General features: G+C 39.8%; 1 protein-coding gene across 15 annotated transcripts in view; it reads left to right on the forward strand.

Annotated features, from left to right (window-relative positions):
- Window positions 1–24,246, forward strand: part of szt2 (SZT2 subunit of KICSTOR complex) — a 113,817-nt gene that overhangs the window by 26,777 nt on the left and 62,794 nt on the right. For 14 of the 15 annotated variants that reach the window (XM_051947745.1, XM_051947749.1, XM_051947753.1 and 11 more), the window contains exons 34-49: window positions 1,322–1,438; window positions 1,547–1,616; window positions 2,752–2,937; window positions 4,154–4,369; window positions 4,704–4,941; window positions 6,461–6,535; window positions 8,439–8,589; window positions 9,416–9,551; window positions 9,922–10,042; window positions 10,193–10,345; window positions 11,217–11,319; window positions 12,296–12,410; window positions 13,667–13,757; window positions 19,172–19,290; window positions 19,546–19,710; window positions 21,364–21,448. In XM_051947745.1, coding sequence (XP_051803705.1) covers window positions 1,322–1,438; window positions 1,547–1,616; window positions 2,752–2,937; window positions 4,154–4,369; window positions 4,704–4,941; window positions 6,461–6,535; window positions 8,439–8,589; window positions 9,416–9,551; window positions 9,922–10,042; window positions 10,193–10,345; window positions 11,217–11,319; window positions 12,296–12,410; window positions 13,667–13,757; window positions 19,172–19,290; window positions 19,546–19,710; window positions 21,364–21,448 — 2,141 coding nt within the window. The remainder of the gene's footprint in view (window positions 1–1,321; window positions 1,439–1,546; window positions 1,617–2,751; window positions 2,938–4,153; window positions 4,370–4,703; window positions 4,942–6,460; window positions 6,536–8,438; window positions 8,590–9,415; window positions 9,552–9,921; window positions 10,043–10,192; window positions 10,346–11,216; window positions 11,320–12,295; window positions 12,411–13,666; window positions 13,758–19,171; window positions 19,291–19,545; window positions 19,711–21,363; window positions 21,449–24,246) is intronic. The other variant, XM_051947755.1, reaches the window with a different exon arrangement.

The following is a 24,246-nucleotide window of genomic DNA, read 5'->3' on the forward strand; positions in this document are numbered from 1 at the left end:
AAGCTACAAACATGACAGAAGCACTGTATCACACCACAGCAAAAACTACTTTCAAGTGGATGGCAGCCAGATTTAAATCAGGTACAGTTTTTGATTTTTAAAAGTGCTGTCTGTGAATTTTTTTCATCGTGCCTTGTACATTGCTCTCTGAATGAAAGTGGCTCCACAGAAGACGGCCCAGGAAGGCGCAGTTGTGAAAGAGAAACATAATAAAACCGGCTACAGTTTTCTGAAATGCATGTTGACAAGCCCAAGATGAAACAAAATCGAAGCTTTTTGAACACAACTTTATATGTACTGAAGAAACAATGATGCTGGCAGAGAAAAGAACAGCATCCCCACTGTGAAACATGGAGCAGGCTTAGCTGCCTTATGGGGCTGCTTTGCTGCATCTGGCACTGGGAGCCTTGAATGTGTGCAGAAGATGATCAAGCAGCAAAACATCCGGCCTAGTGTCAGAGCTCTGTCTGAGTCACAGGCCATGTTTTTTTTCCAATAGGAGCATCACCCAAAGCATGCATATAAAGACACTGAGAGGCGCCACAGATTCTAAAGTGAGTTTCAGTGAAGCCTGATTTTGATCTGATTGAATGTTTGTGGAAAGAGCTGAAACTCACTAAAGCAGTTTGTTCGAGAAAAGTCAAACTAGCAGCTGAGATGTGCAGATGCGTCAGTCATTTGTCTTTTCTTTCATCAGTTTGAACTAGAAGTATATCAGAGAAAATATAGTTTTTCCTTTTTCAAGTGGAAAAATACCAAACAATGCCACTTCTGTGTAGCACTGAGAGCAAGCAAATATCCTGAATGCTTTTCCTTTTTTCTTTCTCACACCGTTTTGAAAGCTTACTGTTTATGTACAGGTTGGCTCGCAGTTTCTACTTCCTATCATTTGATGGAAAATTGCTGTGCTTCTTCAGTGGGATAATGTGTAGCAGAGCTAAAACAAATAATTGATTTGGATTTTTCAGTAATTTTTCAGTTAGAAACATCAATAATTCTCTTGTACAAGCATCTATTTCTTTAACTAAAAAACTCATCAGTTAATGGGGAAAGTGGTCATCAAATTAGTTGATTATAAAAGTAATCAGCAGCCGTAGTTCACACGTGAATCAGTTGGCAGGAGTTGTGTGATGTTTAGGTACAAAAACAAGGACTTAAATTTCTGTCGCTTGGATTCTTGCTTTTTTATTCTGGTCACATTTTAGATGATGATTCTCTTACTGCATTTATCCTCATGTTGTATCTTTTTTCTAGACAGCATCTTGCACAAGAATATCCTTTCGACTTAATAAAAGTTCTTTTTTGTGGGTTCTCTGTGTAGATACACCTCAGAGAGCAGCGTATCCTTGAATCGTTCACCTGGACAGCCCTCCTCTTACCGCTCTGACGAGGAGCTGATGGCGGTGTTGGACAGTCTGAGGGGAGGTGGAGTCGACGGGTGGGTTTGTTCAACACCTAACAGTTTATTGTTTACCACAATATTGTTTCATTTCATCTTCCTGCTGAGGGATTTTTATTCTGTATCTGCTGTGTGGCCTTCCATCAGGGTCTCTGGTGATCCTTTGTCCAAGCTCCCACTTCCTCACAAGTTAGCAATTCTTGCCACAATGGACGAGGTGAGTGTTAATTTTTCTTCATGTGAGTAATTAAAAAATGATGCAGCATGAAGAGGAGGTTAGAAGCCTGTCTGAGCGTTCACACTGTTTGCTTTCAAATAAAACACATCATTATAATTCTAGTTCCCCAGATATATTCAGTGAAATCAGTGATTTAAATTACATTTTGAAAATCAAAAGTTTTGCTGCTTCTCAGTGTAACAAAAGTGTCAGGTTAGGATTTTGGTCTGTACACTAGAAATATTGAAGCTAACATCAGGTTTCTTTGAAATTTGCTGGGCACACTTATGCTTCACAGTGCTCTTACTCTTTTAAATTTACATTAATATACAGGGATGGAAGTAAACATTCAACACAGGAACTTTTTTTCCTGAATTAAACAGATTTCCAAGACAGCAATTCCCACAACATTTGACCAGACTCTCATATAAACTTCACAAATTCCCGCAGATGAAGAAATCATAACATTAAAGTGAACAAGTGCATTGAATGCTCAACATGTGCCTGTTCAGAATGGGCCCTTTGCATTAATCTCCAGTATTTCTTATTATTGATGTCCACCTAATGTCAATTTCAATATCAAAGACAGCTGCTCTCCAAGACCATTTCTCACTGCCTGCATTAGTTATCAAAACATTAAGGTTAAAACCAGGGGTGTCAAACTCCGTTCCTGGAGGGCCACTATCCTGCATGTTTTAGATGTTTCCCTCTTCCAACACACCTGATTCAAATAATCAGCTTATCATCAAGCTCAGCAGAAGCCTGATAACGAGCCTGATCATTTGAATCAGGTGTGTTGGAAGAGGGAACCATCTAGAACATGCAGGATAGTGGCCCTCCAGGAACTGAGTTTGACACCCCTGTTGTAGTCCAAGGCTGCTATGAAGGAATATTTGTTTATAAATTTCAAGTTTGTAGCTTGATTAAATTGGAAACCAATTTACTCAAAATAAATATCAAAAATTAATATTTCAAAGATCATCTAATCATCATCATTTAATGTCTGTCGCTGCTGTGTAGGGATGTCAATAGTAACACTAGACCTTGTTTGTCAGATGCCTGATCAGAAAAATGCCACCATTGTTTGCTGTTGCGGTTCTGTCTACACAAGCTATCATTGTTGCGTGTGATTCAGATCCGCTGGCTGCTGGAGGACGAGATCGTCTCTGCTCTACGTCACTCTCGGGTCATCGGCTCGGCCACGCTGCAGAAAGTAGCGGAGCATGTTTTACGCTCCAGCGGTCGACCGCACTGTCACTGTGAAGATGTCCCACTTCAGTTTGTCTTTGGGCCTGAACAGTCGCTGGAAAGATTCAAAGAGGCAAGAACACAGACAAACACACACACACATTCAAAGTAGACACAAACCACCGATTTTCTTTCTCTTAGAGTTTTCTGATCTGACTGAGCTTCTTCCAGGAAGACACCACTGCCACATATTCTCTGTCATTACCAATTATGACATGTTATGACTTATTTATGTTGCAGCAATAAATGATTGGTTGATTGCACCTTTCGGTATTAACTTATGTCAGTACTTTATGCGCGTTCATTGAGAAAGTACGCAAAAAAAAAATCTACCCTTATTCCAGGATCGCAGGGTTGCAGGTTGCACATTATTAGAGCATCACTCCATTACCTTCCATTGGAGATTTTTACTGTTCAGCATTTGTAGAAGTTTCAGCTTTTGTTGATAGCAAAGGAACAACCAGCAAAGTACTTTTTTAAATAATCCAATTAATAGATAACAACAGCATTTTTATTCAGAGAATGCTGGTGTATTTCTCCCTGGTGTATTTCTTGTTAATGTCATTACTGCGATTTGAAGTTTCATACTGGCTCTGTAGCCTTCACCTCTGTGGTAGAGATTTGGGGAAATGAGGAGTTGCAGAAAACGGCTTATGTGAGGTAATTAACATGAGCTCCTTTCTACATTAATCATTTTAAAAGGTTGTTTTCAGTCTGACTCAAAGGAAACACGGGAGTTAGAGCTGCCAGAACAAACACTCAACCTTGCATACATTGAGCCAAAGCTAATGCAGTTAGCTAAACATCTGTACAGAGGGCGGTTTTCTGTGTTTCAATTCCAGTCAGACTGAAAAAAACCCACTTAGGATTCATATAAAAATCTATTTTCTTCTGGAAAGCTGCTGGAAGCTAGTTGCCCTCCACTAAACTCTATTTCCCCGAAACTCTACAACAGATTCAAAGTTTGCAAAGTTATCATTACACTTAGAGCGACAATGAAGACATTCATAAGGAAGTACAACTGGTTGAAATAGAGAATTTTCCTTAAAGGCAATCAGCAGCAGTGTTGAATATGATGAGATTCTGTTGCACTGATGGGGCTAAATGTTCGACATTATAATAGAATTTCTTTTTTTTTCTTCTTTTTTTCTGTGGCAACTTTTATTAGCAATGTGCACTATTCTAAAGATGGATTCAGTGTTACCTAAAGTTCCTTGAAACAGTAAATGAACATCCAGGGCTTCTCTGTATAAATGTAAAAGATGTATCAATCATGTCTGGTTCTGCAGGAGTTCCGTAGAATGTCGTTCTCTGGTTACGTGCTGAATGGCGAACAGGACCACTTCTACTACATGTCCTTGAGCAGGCTGCATCCACAGAGGATCCATGCCACTAAAAGACTGTCCGAGAGCACCGCAGAACCCCCACACAACCCCTGCAGCGCTGGATCTCAAGTGGAGGCTGTGATTCCAGAGAGCGAGATAGAAGCTCGGGCAGACAGCGAGGTCAGACACATCAGAGTCATAGCGTTTAATATTCATGAACTATCAGGTTATACTCCACAGTAGAGTTAATCAGCAGTCTCTGAGATCATGTGTTATACCATATAAACACTAGAAAGAGAGCTTTGTGAGGATATTTCGCATCAATAAGTAGAAGACGTAGAATATGCATTTGTGGCTTTTACTGTGTGATTGAGTGTGTCTGCTGTATTTCTGGGATATTAAATTTCCTCGAAGTTAGTATGGGAAAGGGTTTATTTTCAATGAGGTGCAGAAAATCTTGAGTCACAGCAGTAGAAATATGTTTATCAGAAAGTTTGTGATTTTCACTCCGCAGGGTGAGGACAAGAAGTCCATTAGTGTTGCCGCTGACGCTCCCTGTGACACAACCGCAGAAGCCAGTGAACCAATCAGAGCCTTGAAGCCTGAAGCAGATGACAGTGTCAGCATGGCGGGGGACAGAGGTCAGCTCAGTACCCCTCAGCTGCACACTGAGTGCTGTGCTGAGCCCAACACTCCCCCCAAAACGCCGTCCAGCGTCAGCCTGGCTGAGTCCATGCAGTCGGCCTCTCACAGTGAGCAAACATGTATAGTTCAACCTGCACACTTTATCATTTTGAGGAAACCCCAAATGTGTAATGTATTCCAAAGGTTCTTAATTATCTCAGTTAGTTTTTCTAAACAGTTTCAGAAAGACTAATGGATATTTTTCCTCTGGAATTAATAGAAATGTGACTAGAAACTGAAAATGCAGCCTCTGCTGTGTACATATACGCCAACCAACTATAATGTTAAAACAGCAAGTCTTGTGTGATGTTCCCAGCATACAGTGCTGCTAAATGCTAAAGAGAAAAGAAGAAAAGGAAAAAAAATATTTTGAAAGATATTCTAATTTGATAATTTAAGTGGGAATTAGTTTTGCTTTTCTTTCCCACTGGAAATAAAAACTTAAGATGACTGTGATTTTTGCTGCAATCTGTACCAAACAATCCTGTTGCTTTACATTTGGAGAATATGATTTCTAATCTCAGGCATCTCTATAGCACCACATTCCTTCCTTTAAAACGGTTGTGACACATTTCAAAACCTGCAGCTACTGAGATTTGGGTTTTACACGCCCTCGTGTTTTGATAATGTTTTAAAGGGAGCGAAACCTGCACAATATTAGGCAGGTGGTTTTAATGCTGTGGCTGATCTGTGCAGATGTGTCGATCTAGAACCCCCAACATGCTCAAGTTAATCAATCTCTTAAGCCACTGGCAGCCTGTCAGCAGCATGATTGCTGTCAGCCACTGATATTGATTCTGTCTGCTCTGAAGCTTCTGACAAGAGGTCACGAAAGCTCCTTATTGACCTGATTAGATGCCTATATGCTGACAGACAGCAAGGCAATAAATCCAGAACAATATAACTCTCTAGCTACACAAATATCACATTAAGTTGTTTGTAATATATTCACAAAAGCTGGTACCTGCTGCTAAAAAGTGTATCAAATGATCTATCGCTGCATTGATATGACACTAATATGACTTATTTTTGAAACAGATGTGAAAGAGAATTCCTTTAATTAGATTTTCCCGTTTAAACAAACAGATAATGAAAGCATTTCTTCTTGCCAAGTAGTTTAAATACCTGTTGCTCAAGATGATTCACAGTTTTTAATTTTTGGATCGTTACTAAGAATAAATCAGAGCTTTACCTTGAGAATCATGCACTCAAGTGTGTTTGATAAAATATAGTCTTGGGAAGTAAGCCTGTTGTTCCAAATAGAGTTATTCAAGCGTATAAATTCCTGTAGTTTTTTTTTTGAAGATTGCTGTATATATCACAGAAAAATAAAGTATTGTAGTGCCAGTCTTTTTTTTTCCAGTTTTGGGCAGCCCTACAGGTGATGATGGATGCAAGCATGCTTCATCCACTTCAACATGACAGGTAACACGAAGCACTGACAGAGAGATAGTCTTCTCAGGACAGACAGCAGAAAGGCTCTCAGGCTGTGAGATCTGGCATCTGATTTAGGCTTTGATTTGTGGCTGTGATCCTGCTGACACTGAATCTTCTGACACAAACAAAAATGAAACCGTGTTTCCTCAGGCTGCGGCAAACTCAGGCCAAGTCGAGTTCAGAGTGTCGTCTCCAGCCAAGGCAGCCTGGACTCAGACATGCAGGGTAAGGATATTCTCTTCTTAATGCTGCACAAAGCAGATTGATGGTAGGCAGCTTGTATAAAGATAAATAAATACTTATATAATAAAAGCTACCTGTACAACACAGTGATGTGTTGAGTTCAGAGTTGGTCTCAGTTTGGTAAACGGCTCCATCTTATGGACAATTTACATTATTACATTTACTGTAAAACGGGTAAAATGTTTTATTACCCCAGAATATAATAAGTGTTGTAGTTTTTTTAACAGTGATTGACATGATTTTTTTCCCCCTCTCCTCATTTAAAAAAGGCCTATTTCTGTCCTTGAGCTCTATTATTTTCTGTATCAAGTTTAAAACCCTGGTATTTGATTATCAGTCATTTACAGTCACAGGAAGGATGTAAGGAACTTAAAGTTAAGGTACTAAATGAAACACAACAGCAGTGACTTTCTTCAGTGCACATAGTATTAGAATAAAGTTCAGAGTAACCAGCTTGAGTCTGTGACTGAAAAGTCTGTGATACAAAACCATGTCATCTGCATAGAACTGTTTCAGAATCAGAACTCCAAATGTCTCTGTTTTGTTGTAAGATGAATATGTTATACAAAATGTGCTGAAGAGTAGGGATTTTTTGTAACATTGCTGATTGTAATGCTCGATGCTCTGCTGTGCAAGCATTACATCTATCAGGATGCTTTCCTACAACAGTTTTGCACGGGTGCAGCATTTGACTGGGAGAAAATGTTGTCCGATGACAACATTCACAGACCCTTTCAGCCTTACAATAACACAAAACTTGGGCCCAAGCCACTGTCCCCTCTTCCCAGCTGATGACCTCTCTTAACCCAGAGCCAAGAAGAGCTTCTCTCTGTGGTTTCTTCCAACCGTCAGGCTTCTATTTGTCTTTTCTGATTTCTCACTTCTACATGTCTCAGTAGATTCCAAACCAATTTGGCTGTGAATCTTTACCATCCTACTTCCTTCATCTGTGAACACTCTCACTGTCCAGCATTTGTCCCATCAGTGCTGTACAAGCTGTTGGTATTTGGTCCTTTTTCTGTCTGGTGCTTCCTCGCAGCTTACCTCCCACAGAACCATTAAAGAGCCAATGTTCCGCTTTTCCTTTAATTCTGCATCTCCCTTTATTTAGTGGGTTATAAAATGGTTTTCTGGTGCATGTAAAGGATCTGCAAACTAAATAAAGCCTAAAGTTATTTTCTTCCGCTGAAAGCGTTGCTCATTACCTGCCTGAAACATCTCAACTGAAGCCCAGGCTTTTCTCATGTGATTTATCTGTGTCACCCAGTAACACATTTACATAACAGTTGCCTTGTTTGGCACGCTGTCAAACAAAGAATGAGCAGTTCCCTCATGGTTTGCCATTATTTCCTCACGATAGCTGTTGTCTGTGCCTGTACTCAGAGATCCGCTGAGCTTTTCAAGAGAGGAGGCCTCAGAGACACAGGAGCTAAAACGGAGAGCTTCAGATATAAACCTATAAATGAGCACAAGTGGGCTCTCTTAATTCCACCAGGATGATCTTCTTTCCCCCTGCTGACCACATAACCTCATTTGTGGACGGTACTGCCTCAGGGAACCAGAGTTTCTTTCCCAGGCTGACCTTCAGTCCCCACTGTTAGTTTTAGTGCAGCGGGTTTAACTTGGCTTTACACTGGATGGACCTCCATTGCCCCTGTTTCACAAATGAGATGGTGTTAATCAGTAGCTTTGGGCTGGTAGCCTGGTGTTTCTAACTTCTTTATTGCTTCAACAAATGATTAGCAATAGTGAGCCATTAGTCACTGATAAATGAGGCTGCAAAAGTAAGTTGTCATTAATTAAGGAAAACAGATTGGACATGATGTAATGACTATGATGCTGTAAGTGATGACTTTGTAATGTTTTTTTTTGTGTGTGTTTGAAGGCTATGATGGCGGCAGCAGCGACTCAGAGTGTGAGAGCCCCATTCTGGATGAGCAGGAGTGTCAGTCGCCACTGATGCCCGACTTCTGGCTCATTGTTCAAATCCACCAGGACAGAGTGAATTGTAGAGTGAAGGTTTACTCCCATTCCAGGTCAGAGCAGCTTCAGATAAATGCTCTCACTTCCAGGGTTCTTTCCTGCTGTATTTATTTAACCTGCTGAGCCCCGAACAGTTTCTGGGTATTTTTTAATCTGCTCTGTGTAATCACAGCCTGTCATTCTACCCAGTTTCTCTATATGGTCCCTGAAATTTTGACACGTGACTGAATTGAGTTAAGCATGGCTTATCAAGGGATGCAGATTTTTTTTTTCTTTTTTTTTTTTTGTGCAATCTTTTTACTGCCGATTATTTTTGCAATAAACGAAGTGATTTTGGTGAAATCTCATGACTTAAGTTTAGGTTTTGTTAATTTTGCCATTGACACCCAAAGTCGGAAATCTGACTATTCTTTCCAATTTTGCAGTTTCTGTTCCTGACAAATCATTTAATTTTGGTACATTTTAAATATATTTACTTATTTTGCTTCAGATGATTTGTCTTTCAAACCAACCAGGAAGTTTTGGTGTTTGATGAGTTAACATTTAACAATCAGCTTGTCGTTTGTGGCCTGTATATGTAAAATGTTTCATTTCTGAAGAACTTAAAATTGTCAAAGTAACAGGTAAAATAATTATATTATGTTTCTTCTTCATCATTCTGGCTGTTTTGATAAACTGAGACCTCATCATCATTTTTATTTGAGGATGGTGATGTCTGTCACTTTCACTCTTCTCCTCACTAAGAATTTAACCAGTAAGCCGAATTAAAAACAAGAATAATTATGCACTGTGTTTTCTTCCTAGAATTCTTAGGACTGATTCTCAGACACTCATAATTGGATCCTGTGCATTTCCAAACGATCTGTCGTATTTTTACAGGTGCTTCACAGAAGGGAAAGGGGTCAGTGCTGAGGAGCTGGAGAAGAAGGAGGAAGAGCAGGAGCTGCCTGAATATTTACAACTGCATCAGATGGTGGTCAGGAAGATCGGTGATATCTGCAGAATAGTGAACCAGGTAGCTGTTCCAGCTTCTTTTAAAAAGACTTGCTGCAAATGTTTTGAAATGTTATAAAAATGAAGAAACATCGAAAAACCTCACACACACAGTGCAACATGATAACACTAAATTGCACATCCATTCACTTGCTTTTTTTTAAGTTTCAGAAGTTTGTTTTGTTTCAGTTTGTCGTGCACAAGTCCTTACCCTCGATGGGTTTGATTTTCATTCTTAGTGAACTGTCAAATCTCATATGTAAGAAGACTGAAACTTGCACTTCCAAATATCTAAGTTACACAAAGTGCAGATAGTGCCCAACATGTTTTCATGTAAATGCGTTCAAATGTGCATCAACACACTGCTCAGTATCTGCTGTGTGTCTGTGTAGCGTATGCTGCTGCAGGATCTCCATGACAGCCATGTGTGCCACTCTCTGCTGGTGGCTGAGAGTGAAGAAGACATCTGGAAGAACGAGTCTCTCTACAAGCAGAGGCTCCACACCTCTGATGGTGAGCTTTGGGTTTACCTGTGCAGGTTTTAGGCTTTCTGTGATGGATATGGAGGAAAGTTTTCAGTAATTTTGGTGAATAGACCCTTTAAGTTCTTCTCTAATGTGTGTATCTACATCCCCTCACCCTTGTATTTTTCTGGCCACACAGATTACAACACAGAGGAGAGCTACCAGGCCAGAGATTATCTGGCTGCCACCATGCAGTTCGTCCCGGGACATTTTGCCTGTGATGTGGTGTGGAGCACAATCATCCACATTCACCCACGTCTCAAGATGGGACCCAACATGGGCGTGTCCAGGGGTGAGTGGCGCCTCCCAACACCTGGTTTTACAAGTCGAAACATCATCAAATCCGTGCAAGTTGATGGTTATTAGAACAGTGAAGTCGTCATTTTTTTTATTTTGTGTATTACCTTTAATGTGATGGTTTGAGTTGAGAATTGCTTTGCCATTGGTTTTACAAAGTCAAGGAGAACCACAAACACTCTGTTCTCCTAATTTTGCACAATTACAACTTGGCAAAAACCAGGTTTGCTTCCGAGGTTCTCTCACAGTCAAAGGTAAACTATAAATGAGAAGGAAAAACAGCTGACAGATTCATAAACCTGAGGAAAAATTTACTTATGAACTGAAACCGAATTCTCATCGACAACAGAAGGACTTGCTTGTTTGTCTGCTAATTGATTATCCTTTTTTCATGTTCAGTTTCCTTGTTGTAAAGCAGCTTTAAAACATTCCACAGTTTCACTTACACTTCAGAATATGCAGTTAAATATTCTTACTAGTAATTTATTGTTATTGAACTGTACTTCTTGTTAAAACAGAAAAGCTGAAGTTAGAAGTAAGTGGTCTTTTTCCCTTGGTATCTACTGCTGCCATGCATCTTGATTAGGACATTTACTAGGCAGCAGTTAGTTGCGTCTTTGCACTGAGCAGCTTTTATGTGGGACTGACATGAGCTTATGAACCTTTTCCAGTTTATATGTGAACTGTGTGCAGGTATTTCCAAGCAGCCGTCACATCGCTGTTGTGTTTGGATGTACAAGAACCAATTTAAAATGGAGGGTGTCGCCTTTCATCTGTAATGTAACAACAATCGTATTTTTGAAATAAATAGATTTATTTTGCACATACATTAACTTGTCAACTTGTTTGTTGTCTCCCTGCCGTAGCGATCCAAGCCCTGCGCTCTGTGCTCAACTCCTTCTGTGTGGTCAACAGAAAGAACATGTTCGTTTACCAGGAACGGACAACAAAATCGGTCTTCTACCTCAGGTTAGACGTTCTCCTCATTATTCAGTCGCTCCTTCGCTGGATTCCTGCTGTGTTTTGATGCATTCTCACTTCTAGATTCTCTTACACACCAGTAATACTTTTCATCGTCCTCACTTCCCTCAGTTGCATCCGAACTCCTCCCAGCAAGTTTATGATGTTAGAGGAGGCGAAACTGTCAAATGATAATACTTTCGTTCCGTTGCATCAGTCTTAGGCAATGCCAGTTGCTTATGATGTGCTGTATCGCCTGTCAGATCAAGCTGACACTCACAAAGGTGCAACAATTATACCACTTGATAAAAACTTCTGAGTTGCATAGACCTGTGTTTCCTCACTCTAAGCTCCTCCTGAAGCCTCCTCGTGTCCTTGAGGTGCATTTCAGTTTTTGAAAAATCCTTCTCTGATGGCAGGAGGGGTCATGGGAAGAGAGAGAATAGCAGGAAGCAGAAGTTTGGGTTATGAGAAACACCCAATATCTTATAGACTCTCCTTTATATGCAAGGGCTGTGGGAGGACTGTAAATATGATCGTCAAGAAAGAGAGATTGAGATAGACTTTCCATCAGTCTGCTGGAAGATAAAATCTGCCCTGAGACGTTGCAGTGTTGTAGAAGTGAGATCAAACTTGCTGAAAATTGAACTGCTGTCAAACACGACAATCCACGTGAACATCGTTGGGATGTTCTCAGTCAGATTTTGGAGCTTCCAGATCAAACTGCTTACTTTGAGATTGGAGGGAAAAATTCTGTGTCCTCAGAGTCTCTGCTTGCAAAGTTCACAATTCACCTCAAAGTAAAGACATAAGTTAAGACCACACAGCTCTAAAAGTGAAGCACAGCTGAGGACACCACTTTTGAGTAATGTATGACTGAATATGTTTCATATAGTAGTAATATGAGTTACACTCTGCTTACCTCAGGGGTACTGATGGTATATTTTCCAAAGACATCACCAACTCCTTATCTTCATGTTTCCAGACTTTGTGAAACGTCACTAACAGGGAAATACTCTGATGTGGACGGAAACCTCCACATGAGTCGATCCATTGGACTCGCCAGGAGTCAAGAGCCTTCGTTTTCTGAGGACCTCATGGTACGTGAACAAAATAAAGATCTACTCATTTAACTGAACTGAAATCAACTAGTGGATTTGTGGATGATGTGTGAAAGCAAATAACTCCAATCCTCTCAAAACTGTGCTTAGTGTTCTTGTCAAATATGAACTCAACTCCTCCTAGAGCTGCAAACTTGTGACTTGTAACTGGACTTGTTCTTGTCTGGTATGAGATCTGACTTATTTTAGACTTAATGATGATAGTAACATACTTTACTTGTCTAGTATCTTCAAAAAACAAATTCACAAAGTGTGTTTTGATAGAACCATATAATGAAAGCAGAAAAGTGTTAGAACTTAAGGTATAAACAAGATAAAACGTTTACAATAAATCCAATAATTACAGACCATTAATGATAAATAATGACATATTAAGCTGCAAATTCAAGATATGTAGACTTAAAACTCTACCCAGGTAAGATATAATGGTACATTTGTGTACATTTTGCTTAAAGTGTGAATAGGTGAATAAGAAACACAGTGTAGAACCCCGCTAAGGTTAAAAGTATGGAGCATTTACCATTTTACCAAGAAAGTGGGTTTCAAGAAAAGGCCTTCAATATTTTTTTTTCTTGTGTGTGGGTTTTTTTTTTTAAGTATTTTTTTGAAGTTGCCTGTTGTCAAAGGTCAGAGGATTCTCAGGGAGGGTTACAGGAAAGTTTTAGTTCAGTGACTGTAATTCTAAGTCCTGTGCTTCTGTGCAGCTTATCTGATGTACTGAAAGGGAGATTAAACTGCAGCCTGCCAGTCACAGTGTGCAGTCGATAAGGCAGAAGAGCGGAGCACCTGCATCCCACTCAGATTAATTCTTGCTGGGGTTGATGGACACTTTTGAAAGCACTTAGAGAGAGCAGCAGAAGTAATTCTCACCATGCTCCCATCATATGTCCAGACCATCCAGTGTCTGCTCTGTAAAGGCCAACATGAAGTGCAGTCTGCAGGATAGAAAGGAAGAACGGTGTCCATTAAAATGGATACAGGCACACACATTATTAACCTGCTCTTCTTATCTACAGTTTTGGTTTATATTTGCTAGAATGTATGATCAAATGTATTTGTGGGTTGCCAGAGGACACCAAGTCCCTGCACAGATACTTCCTACAGAGATGAAATCGCACTGGCACATACTAAATGAAGGCTGTTTGCAGTCAGCCTGTGTAAACTGGAGCTGAATTAGCTTTGAAGTTGGAGTGCTAGTGCCAATATCTTGACAACTTTGGTGTCTCTTCCCTCAGGGCTCCAGGTCTTCTTCTCTTGAAGGCTCCCGGCCAGTTGGACAGGTTGACAAGCACATCCTGCTGCTGGTGCATGGAGTGGGAAATGCAGGTAAGAGCTGAGAAATGTCACGGGTTGAGAAGTACAATGTTTGTCTGCAGAATTCAGCTTCACCTATGGTCTTTGTATGAACTATGAGCAGTCTGTAGACCACCAGGAATAGATTTATGGATCAGTATCACAATCCTTAAATCTATCCCAGGACCAAGTGGAAGCCAGAAGTATTATGAGCTATCTTTGTTCCAGTGGAAACTCTAGCAGCAGCATGTTGTTATATAAACCATAAAACATGTAGCTGATTCATAATGTCTTAGGGAGACCTAAAAGGGTTTGTGTGATTTGCCAAATGGAGCACAAGACAGTTAAAAGTAAGCTGAAGTAGCATCATCTACCACAAATTTATGGAAAAATTAAAGAAATAATCCTTGCTTATAAAAATCTAAAAATATTTGATTGAGCACTTGATTTAAATAAAAATATTCAGTATTTTGGTTTGTGACCAAATACCTGTATCAATGATATTCCAATAAAGCCTCAGCTGGAGAGAGCACATGTCAGCAAACTGACTGAGAAATACTTCTTCACAAGTGCTCTTTGGATCCAAAGACATATCAAGAGGAGAGTAGAAACACATTGGTACAATGCTCATTTATTTAGGGTTTTTCATTTTTTGCAACACCTTGTACCTTGGTATTTTCAAAGGATCAGTCAGAGCCTTGGCTGACTTCCATGTTAGGCAACATGTTCCACTAAAGTATTGAATATGAATAGATGAGCATGTTGCTATGTTGGTAATATTGGCATTGGTTTGGGTTTTGGTTTTGCTCATTTAAAGGTTCTATATGTTACATATTTGCAGATTTTTATATATTTTTTCTAATATTTACGTGCTTTAATGTCAAAGATCACATTATTTGACTCATACTGTACATTGTTGCAGGACCTGTTCTCAGGCTCAGATTGAAACGCTCTGCTTTAGTTTTGTTTAAGGACCACCTCCTGAAATGTCCAGACTGTTCCGATTGGTCCGTTGGCCTGACAAAAGTAAGGTCGTGTTAGTTATGTACCGTAGCCCTTAATCTCTGAATACAAAGATGTAGCTCTAGCAGAAAGGAGGGAATAATAGTTGATTGTGTACAAGCTGCTCATTTCTTTGTGTCCCAAACTAGCTGCTTGGCAGACAATAAGCAAATTGTGTTATATGGTAGCGCAGAGAAGTACCAGAAGAAAAGCCTGGACTTCAAACAGTGCATTTCAGGCAGGTACGGAGCAGTTGGGATTTGTAAGTTTGCAGATCTTTAAATCTACAAAAAAGCAGATATTAAACCATGGATAAAAATAAGAAATCCAATAAAGCATGCAAACTCTTTAACATCCATTCCAAGAGGTCCATCATGATCCTGTGATCCATTTTTCAGTTCCTTTCCCCTTATAATCCACATTACTGTCTCATTAAGCTGCTTACACCGTTATGGACATTAAAAGTGGGGTGTTGGCAGTAGAGTACAATGCAGCATTCTGAAGGTGAAATGTATTTACCAGAGCTCTGCATGTAATTCAGAAAGTAAGGCAGATCATGCATAAACGACAAAGCGGTTCTCAACAACTCCCCAAATGCCTTAGGCTAATCATGTTGCTTGCGGTGTTCTGGGACGAGGCATTTTGTCGCTGGATGGCGTTCAACACATATGAAGGCCCAGAGCCGCACTGGGTGCTCCTCAGTGGAACGAGCTGGTGACTGATGCTGCGCCACTGCACTGATATCTTGGTGACGAGGGGGTGGAAAACAGCCAGGGCTGGAGACAGCTTTGCTATCATCCTCCACTGCACCTCTTCTGTCAGCGAGCAGGACTTGTTCCAGTGACAAAGCAGGCATTTGCCACCTACTTGTCCTCACATCTTGAGTGGGAAAAGGGTCCTTTCAAAGTAATGGCGCGAGTGTTTACATGGATGCAATTTGTCTTTTAAGTCATTTTAGTTTGTTTGATCGTCTTTTGACTGAGATTAATGTGAAATAACAAAGCATGGTCGCTTTTTTTCTGTTGGGGTGGGGGGAGATACTATATGCTGTGGAGGTGGATGTTTGTGTTGAGATTATATTCACTTTCTACCTCATGCTTCCTTCTTGGATGAGCTGAAACTGTTGATATTTGCTCTGTATCTGTCTGAATTTCAAGCAGTTTCTGAGCATTTTATTTGCTCCTGTCACATTTTCACTCATTGTGGGGTCATTTTTCACAGCAACATAAAGTCCAGCACCTCTATGAAAACAGCACAGTCATGACTAAAACTAGAGAGAACAGAAATGCCTTTTATGCAATATGACATAGTTATAATGAGAAATCATAAAAGTTCAATTTCTGTGATCATTTATTTAATGAAAATGGACAAACCCTGAAATAAACATATTAAACATTTTTCCAAGTGCTCAGATATTATCGCTATTGGAAAAAGAGGGTAACTCTCCATACTATAGATAGTTTATTATCTATGTCTACTCATGTTACTGTTGATCTCAGGTACATCAATCATAGCTTCTTGTTTTGTTTTTTAGAATTTTTTCAGTTTTTGCAGAATTTGGTTTGCGTAAACGGCTTATTTTGTGTATTTTAAAAAAAATTTAAAAATTTTATTACACGAGACTTGTGACTGAAAAGTCACAATTTGCGACCACATTTGGTGTAGTTTTCTAAAGGAATTGCACGTTACATATGAACACTTCAAGTGCTGACAGCAAGTTAAAAATCTGACTTTGCTGTTGTCATGGGTCTGGCTCCAATAAATGGTGTCATTTGGCAATTTTTAAAGAGGCCTTTTAAACCTGCCAGCAGGTTGTGGGGTGAAGAGTGTTAAATTGTGAGCAAAAACCTGGAAATCAATCTAGACTGAAACTATTCTTCTTTACCCCTGGCATTCTGAGCGCCTCCCTGATTCATTTTAGGAGCTGGTATCCTCCCTCTGAATAATTGCGTGTTTACATTTGTGTTGCTGCAAAGCCGACTTTTAGCACGGCATGGCCTAAAGTCTAAGGTTAATTTAGATGGCCTGATGCTGCTTCTTTTTTTATGAATTACTTTGTTTTTTCCTGAAGGTGTTGCTGCTACAAACTGAATTACCTTGGTAATGACTCAATAGAAGAAACATCTTAATAAATTGAAAGGCAACACTGGAGCCCAGCCTGAGTTTCAGCCTAAATGAACATACACTGTATGTCCTGTGTCATCCTGCAGAAGAGAGGAGTTGTGGCACTGATTAAATCAAGGCTTTTTATATATACCAGATTTTAAAACAACCAGAGTTGACCAAAATGCTGCATCCTGAAAACAGGATATGGAATAAAATATATAGATTGCTAGAATTCTGGGACCTCTAAGAGCAACCAAAAGCCATTGAAAACATGTACTTGTTGAGATTTTTTGTGGAAATGTCAATGTACGAGGAGCACTGGATTTAAAGAGGAAGGCTGTTCCAAAGCTTTGGAACTATCAATGCAAAGGTACGATCTGCCTTCCCTAAAAGTCTCCATTGAGGAACCGTTAACAACAGTTGTTGTGTGAACTCAAGAGGCCTGGAGATGGAATAGGGACACCAAAGTGTACCCAGGTGCCAGTCTGTGCATGACTTTATAATGAAATGAAAAACAAAAACAAACTCAAAATCCATTCAGTATTTAACGGATTGCCAGTTAGAGGTTAAAAGTACAGGTCTGATGCTGTGCAGTGGTAACCTGCAAATAGCCTGTTTCTGTCTTATTAAATGTGTGGAGTCTTGGTTGTTATATGATTGACTATTTAGTCCCATTCTTGATGTTATGTTTTGCTGCCGTTTTAAAACTCGTGTTCTTTTCATAAAAAGAGCTTCTGCTGCTGAAGGCTGCTGTTCCTCCTGCAGACATGTTGATGGGGCTGTTGTACCGGGAATCGTAGACAGGCAGGCATTACCTCAGTGGTTTCTCACAAGCACGACTCATTAAAATCCTCCTCTGCTCCTTCCACTCTGAGTAATTTGAAACCATCTTTATTCTACAACATCACTGGAAGTCTGCATTGTGTTGGGAGTCTCCTTGAAGTGTGTTTCTATATGTTTTTCTAACGCACACACTGTGGTCATTCTGTCCGCAGAGGAGAATGTTGTTAAGTTTTAAGATTGCATGACCCTTTGAAGTGTTAGTAGATCCTATATGTCATTTTCAGCAGCCACTGACACTGCAATAGACCAACACAGTTTCTACAGTTAAGCACAAATCAGTCAGTTTTCTATGTTTTTCCAGTGCTTTTCTCTGTGATTGCATTTTGCTCAGTTGGAATGGACATGCTCAGCATAGAGTACCAATTACCCCATGGACATCAAGCAGTTTCTGGGTGTTTTTATTCACTGTGGGCTCATTTTTCACTGCAACATAGTCCTGCACCTCTTTGGAAACACCATAACCTGTACTAGAAGCAGAGGGAATTAAAAAATGTCTTTTGTGCAGTCAAATCATAAAAAAAATGCAACTCATGTTGAAATTCTTTGATTATTTGTTGTACAGAAATCGATAAAAGAAAAATGCAATGAATAGTACATGTAGCATTTTTCCAAGCGTCCACAGGTGTTAGTAATACTGGAAAGAAAATAGAGGCTTCACATGCAATACGTATTTTACTATTCACATTTTTACAACCTCTACAAACTAGGTGTTTTTCACTGCTCTGCACATCAACTCTAGAAAGATATTTCACCATGCTGAATATATCTTCCAACAAGTTGCTGACAACTTGCTCCTCTGCATGCCATTTTTGGAGCAGTGCTGTATTTATTTATTGATCAAGTCTGTTTCATTTTCTTCTCAGACTCTCTTGTCATCTCCTCTCTGCTCTGTGTAAACACAACCTACAGTTCACCTGAAAACTCTCTGAATGTTTGTCATGTGACTGTCACTGCTGAGCCAGCTGTGGCTGTTTACAGGATTTGGTGCAAACATTTTATTTATGGGGTTTCTTTAATGAGACAAGTAGAATAAAGTATTTTAGATAAAAGACCTTAAATAAAAGCTTTGACCTTTTTAAATTGCTGCTGACATGACCGCACATCATCCTGTTTCTACAGTTTCTGCTTCTATTGTTGGTTTTTGCTGTTGTTCAGATGACACGGCTTTCATTGCCTGTTACTGTGTGGCAGTTACATTTTTTTAACTGAAATATAGACCAGACTCCATATACAGACTTAGCTGTCTCCTTTCTCTTGACTAAATAAGGACCACCTGTATATCCAGTTACTCAAGTTCAAACCACCTCACATGGTTAGCCATTCTGACTTTGACTGTTGGATTATCTGTGTTCAGTACTCACATGCAGTCAATCCAGTGCAGCATACAAAGCCTTTATTCATGAGAAAACTAGACCCATTTTTAGTGCACTCTTCAGAATGTTTGTGTATGTATAGCGTGAATCTATTACAGAGCTATTTTTCCACCATTTGTTCAGGTCCAGAGATCACAGATGAGCTGGTCAAGGTTTTGCGTAAGCGCCTGGATGAGACCACCCTGGACATCATCACCGTCATGCTTGTCAGGAATTGCAAGCTGACTCCAGCTGATGTGGAGGTAAAAGGGCTCTTATTTGTTGTCATTCAAAAAGTACTTAGTTCTTCTTTTTTTTCCCCCCAAATATGGTATTTGTTTCTGTGTGTTCTTGTGGTTATGCGTACATGTCTTTGTGTAGTGCACTGAGAAAATTGTGTGCTTCACCAGAAATATGGGCTTTATTCCCACTAGGGCAATCCAGAAAGCACTTGCATGTACTCGCACTGCTGAAAATTGCCTCGGATAAAAGCCTTTCACCACATATTGTCTGATCAGTTCATCCAGCCGTCAGGATCTCCAGCCACCGAGGTGATGACCTTCAGCCTCCCTGAGTACTGCCTCCCCTGGCTGCCCGCTGTGGCTCACTACCTCAGGCAGAACCTCCTCATCTTCTTGCATGTGCCCAAGTACACTGACAGCAACACAGCGCACCACTTCAAGGTACAATCCATGTGGCTGGAACATGTGATCTAATATGTTTTAGTAATTCCTGGAAAAGAAAACAACAGTAATATTGGATACCAAATTTTTGTGTGAAGTACGAACAACTTAGTCCTCAGAGACTGTTATCTTCTCAGACAGTCTGACTTGTCACAGCGGGGAACGCACATGTGAAGTTAATAATAGGTTCAGTTCTGATCAGTATTTCAGTAATTTATGTCCTCTTTTGAAGACTTTTTACATGCACAGAAAAGCTATAACGCACATTTTACTGTTTACATTTTAATTTGTTCCCATCCTTGTTACCTCTCTGCTCTGTGTAAACACGGGCTGCAGTTCAATTGAAGTACAAGAATTTTTATCTTGTGACAGTTAGTCACAGCTGAGTCAGTCATGATTTCTCTGAGGCGGTCGTGGTTGAAATGATTTTTGTTGAATTTGTAAGTCGAACAGTTCAAATAAGGTGACAAGATATCACAATTTTCATCTTAAAATGGTTTAACTTGTTGACAGAGCCGCATGTCACTCATGATTTACTCACGGACCGCCATACAGTTGAAAATCTGACGATTCTTTCTGTTCAGAGGTTCTAGCTGATAAATGCTGTATTTTTTTTCCTTTTGAAAAGTGTGAAAATGGTAGCATTAATTGTATTGTTTTTAATGTTGTTAATTGCTTTGCTTATGTTAAGAAAAAAACATAAATTAGTTGACTAATCCAATATTTTGCTCATTGCAGCTCTGTTGGCTGCCTTATCGGGTTGTATGTTCTTTAGCATATTTGGATGCTAACATCTGTACACTCGTGAGAAAGATCATGAATGTTATATAAACAAAATAAAACTGGTCCCACAGCAGGCCTTTGAGGGACCCCTACAATACAGCTAGCAAATGATGAAAACACATGACTTTTTCTTGAACATTGTTCCCTCATTTAAATAGCTTAGCATAAAGACGAGACACTGGTCAAAGCAGCTCGTCTGCATCCTGTCCAGAGTTCAAAAATACACCTAAACCTCTAAAACACAAAAGCAAGTTCTTGTTTTACTTCTTGCTAAGCTATAAGCTAATGCTCTCACTGTCTCTACAATAGCCCACCTCCATATGCAGTCTACCTTCTCAGGTGTGACCTCCACTATCTGCCATTGTGTTAACACCATAATTGGTGTTAAGGAAAAGAAACAAATTTTTAAAATCTGTTGCATGGATGTCCAGCTGCTGTCTAATCAGTCACCATGAGAGGACTCGGCATTATCCTAGAAACTACAGTGCTAACTCAGTTTCTTAGCAGTGGTCAAAGTGATAGTTAAACACCAAAGTAAACAGTTAGTCTGATTTTCTAAGACCTCCACCTACTTTAAATGATTTGTTGACTCGTAAAAATATAGTAAGTTTGTACAGCTTGCAGACCAAAAAGTGCCTCCCTGCTCTGATGGATGACAGTTTGACATTTGCTAGTGCACCACAAACAGCTCCGTTAAAGTGATCTGGATTAAAAATGAATAAATCCTACATATGGGAGGCTCCCAGCTCTGCAAAACTGAGGCAGAGACTAAAATCATTCTGACAAGTCTCATTGTGATGTATGAAATAAATGCTGACTTTTGTGGTTTGAGCTTGCAGGGACTGATTTGCTCTCCTGTTCTGTCTGCAGCACTACTTTCATTTGAGCAGTGACTTGGCTGACGGTGATATCTACCTCTACAATAAGCCAGGAGGCCAGGGGACGGGAGGCAAAGGTAATCATATCCCCCCAGTACAGCATGCCTTCAGTGCCACCAAGCCTTAGTAATACTTTGTGTGTGTTCACAAAGACAGATATCAGCACACAGTGACTCATTGCGCTCTGAATATAGAGATAACCCTGATGTTTAACTTTACCCCTTCCTGAAGATCCGTTCGAACTATTGCTTGACCTATTCACTTACCTCAGTTTGGTGATTAAGTGCTTGGTTATTTTTCACTTTGCTGCATCGCTTGTCTTGTCTATGTGAGTGAACCAGGAGATGGTTGCTATTGTTTTTGTCGTACTTCTTGTTGTTTTCTTTACCAGCCACGATCAGCTGTCACCTACGGAGCCCCATAGTGCTCAGGCTAATTTCCAGGAACTCAAAATGGAACCTGTGACATTTTGTCAAGTTCCTGTGGTAGAAAAGGCCTTAAAGTGTCCATCAGGGCTGAACAATCAATTGATTTCAAATTAAATTTGGAACAGTGCAATTTCTTTTTCACAATGGCTGCAGTTTAGGATGTTATGTTAGCATTATGCAGCACTTCTGATCCAGGGTTTAAGGTATTCTTGTCTCTACTTTTGGAAATTAATGCCAATCTCCTTGTATGACAGTCACGCTTTTAATACTTCATAACAAGTTTTTTTTTTTTATCTATTACACAGTAAATAGTGAACTGAAGCTTGACTTTGAAAATTAAATTGCAGTTAGATATTTTCCCCAAGCCAGAGTGTCATTTGTAAAACTAATTTTAAAAAAGCTCACTAGAACAAAAAATGCAAGTGTGTCACATTAATAATTTAAATAATTGCATTAGTTGCATTTACTTTGGCACTAATGTTTTATCAATAATCAGAATAATAGGACAGTCAGACTTCAGTTGGAACAGACTGACCTGCTTGGATGGATTGAGATTGGCTGAATAAACCTTGTGGCAATCTGTGCAAGAAGAAAGTTTTAGCACTTCATAACCAAGTAAAGACTTGACTCACTTCTGACTGGTAAACACAAAAAGAAAATCCCTCCCATCAGTCTTTGGTTCAGATTTTGATCTATTCGTGGCTGGTCTTTGGTGCCAGAAGTGAAACCAAATTTATCGTTCTCTATGAGCTGTGAAGGTCCTTTTGCACTCCCCCACTGTTTAATGACTGCAGGAGAATTATGTGCTGCTGAGATTGCTGCTTAATTAGAAAGAACAGCAGGATTGCAAGAATTGTTCTTGGGACATGATGTTGATCCACTTTGGTCTTTTTCTTCTTGAATTAATTAACTATCTGAAGCCTGAGCAGTTTCTGGACTTTTTTTGTGTTCCTGCTACATTTTTACTCACCGTGGACTCATTTTTCTCTGTAATATCAAGTCCTGAACCCTCATGGAAACAACACAACCATGGCTAGTAGTAGAGAGAACTTAAAGCGATTTTTTTTTTTTTTTTTTTTTTTTTGTGCCGCTTGACAAAGTTAAATCATAAAAATATAAAAACAAACGATGAATTTAAAAAAAAAATTGTTGTACAAAAATAGCATTAATAGAACATACAACCTTTTCTTCAAGTGCTCGCAGGTGTTGCTAATACTGGAAAGAAAATGACAAAGTTCTAATGTCAGGAGTTATTTAAAAATTCTAAGATTTTAAGACTTTTTTTTTCTAGAAATTGAAAAAACTTTGTTTGCAAAGAGCTGCAGAGAGAAAAACATTGTTACGAGATGATGTGACACCAGAAGAGCTATAAGGAAAAGAAAAGGACTATTTCAAGATGATGTAGCATTGAAGAGCTATGGGGGAAGGAAATGGTGTTAGATGATGTAGATTGTTGTGGCTGTGAACAGAAAAACTCGGCCTTTCACAATGTAGTTGCACTGGAAGAGCTGTAGTATAAAAAACAATGGTACATGATGAATAGATTGTTGTACCTGAAAAGCTGTAAGGAGAACAGTGATAAAATGTTATTGCAATGACGTAGATATGTTGAACAGTCAGAATGCAGAAGGAACAAAGGACCTAGGGTGGCGTTCCTTCTTACATTGTGGATGTAGCAGCGTTTTGCTGGAGGGGCTGCTGAAGGTCGCCACAGTTTCATGCAGACGGTGAGAGGTCTTGTCTGTGATGGACGTCAGCATGGCTAACATCCTCATTCACATCCTTCATGGAGTCCAAAAGGCAGTCCAGGACAGAGCTGGACCTCCTGACCAGTTTGTTCACTTTCCTTCTACTTCCGTCTGTGCTTCCACATCCCCAGCAGACCAATGCGTAGAAGATTGTAGAAGCAACCATAGTGTCGTAGAAGGTCGTTACCAGTGTCCTGAAAACTCCAAATGCTGGGATCTACTTCACAACGGTTGACATTTAATAAATTCTCCTTGTTTACCATGTGTAAACTTTGCTGTAACCTCAGGTTTCGGTTCAGTCATTAAGGTTTTCTGATGGCTCCACTCTGCTGTTGTTAAGCTGCTGATGTGGCGGCAGTATGATATTGCAGCATATGCTGACAGTCCTGTTTTTCCTATTTATATCGCCCACATTAAATTCAGAAGACGGCTTTCTCTGTCTGGCATAGCAGAGTCTACTCGACTCTTCTTCTCTTCACGATTCACACACTGCTAATTTCTTTGATGAGCGTCAGCACAATTATTTTCCTGAGGTGGCTTTCTCTTTGTCCTTCTTCCTGCCATGCAGCAAACCTCATGCTTAGGCTTCCATCAGTGTTTTTTTTCCACGGTGCCTGTTATTCCCAGGCTTGCTTTTGCATTTAGAATGCCAGCCTAATTTGCTCTTTCGCCAGAGATGACCTGCCTGTTGCAGAGAAG

The sequence above is a fragment of the Acanthochromis polyacanthus genome, chromosome 4, assembly GCF_021347895.1.
Source record: "Acanthochromis polyacanthus isolate Apoly-LR-REF ecotype Palm Island chromosome 4, KAUST_Apoly_ChrSc, whole genome shotgun sequence".
In the NCBI taxonomy this organism is placed as follows: domain Eukaryota; kingdom Metazoa; phylum Chordata; class Actinopteri; family Pomacentridae; genus Acanthochromis; species Acanthochromis polyacanthus.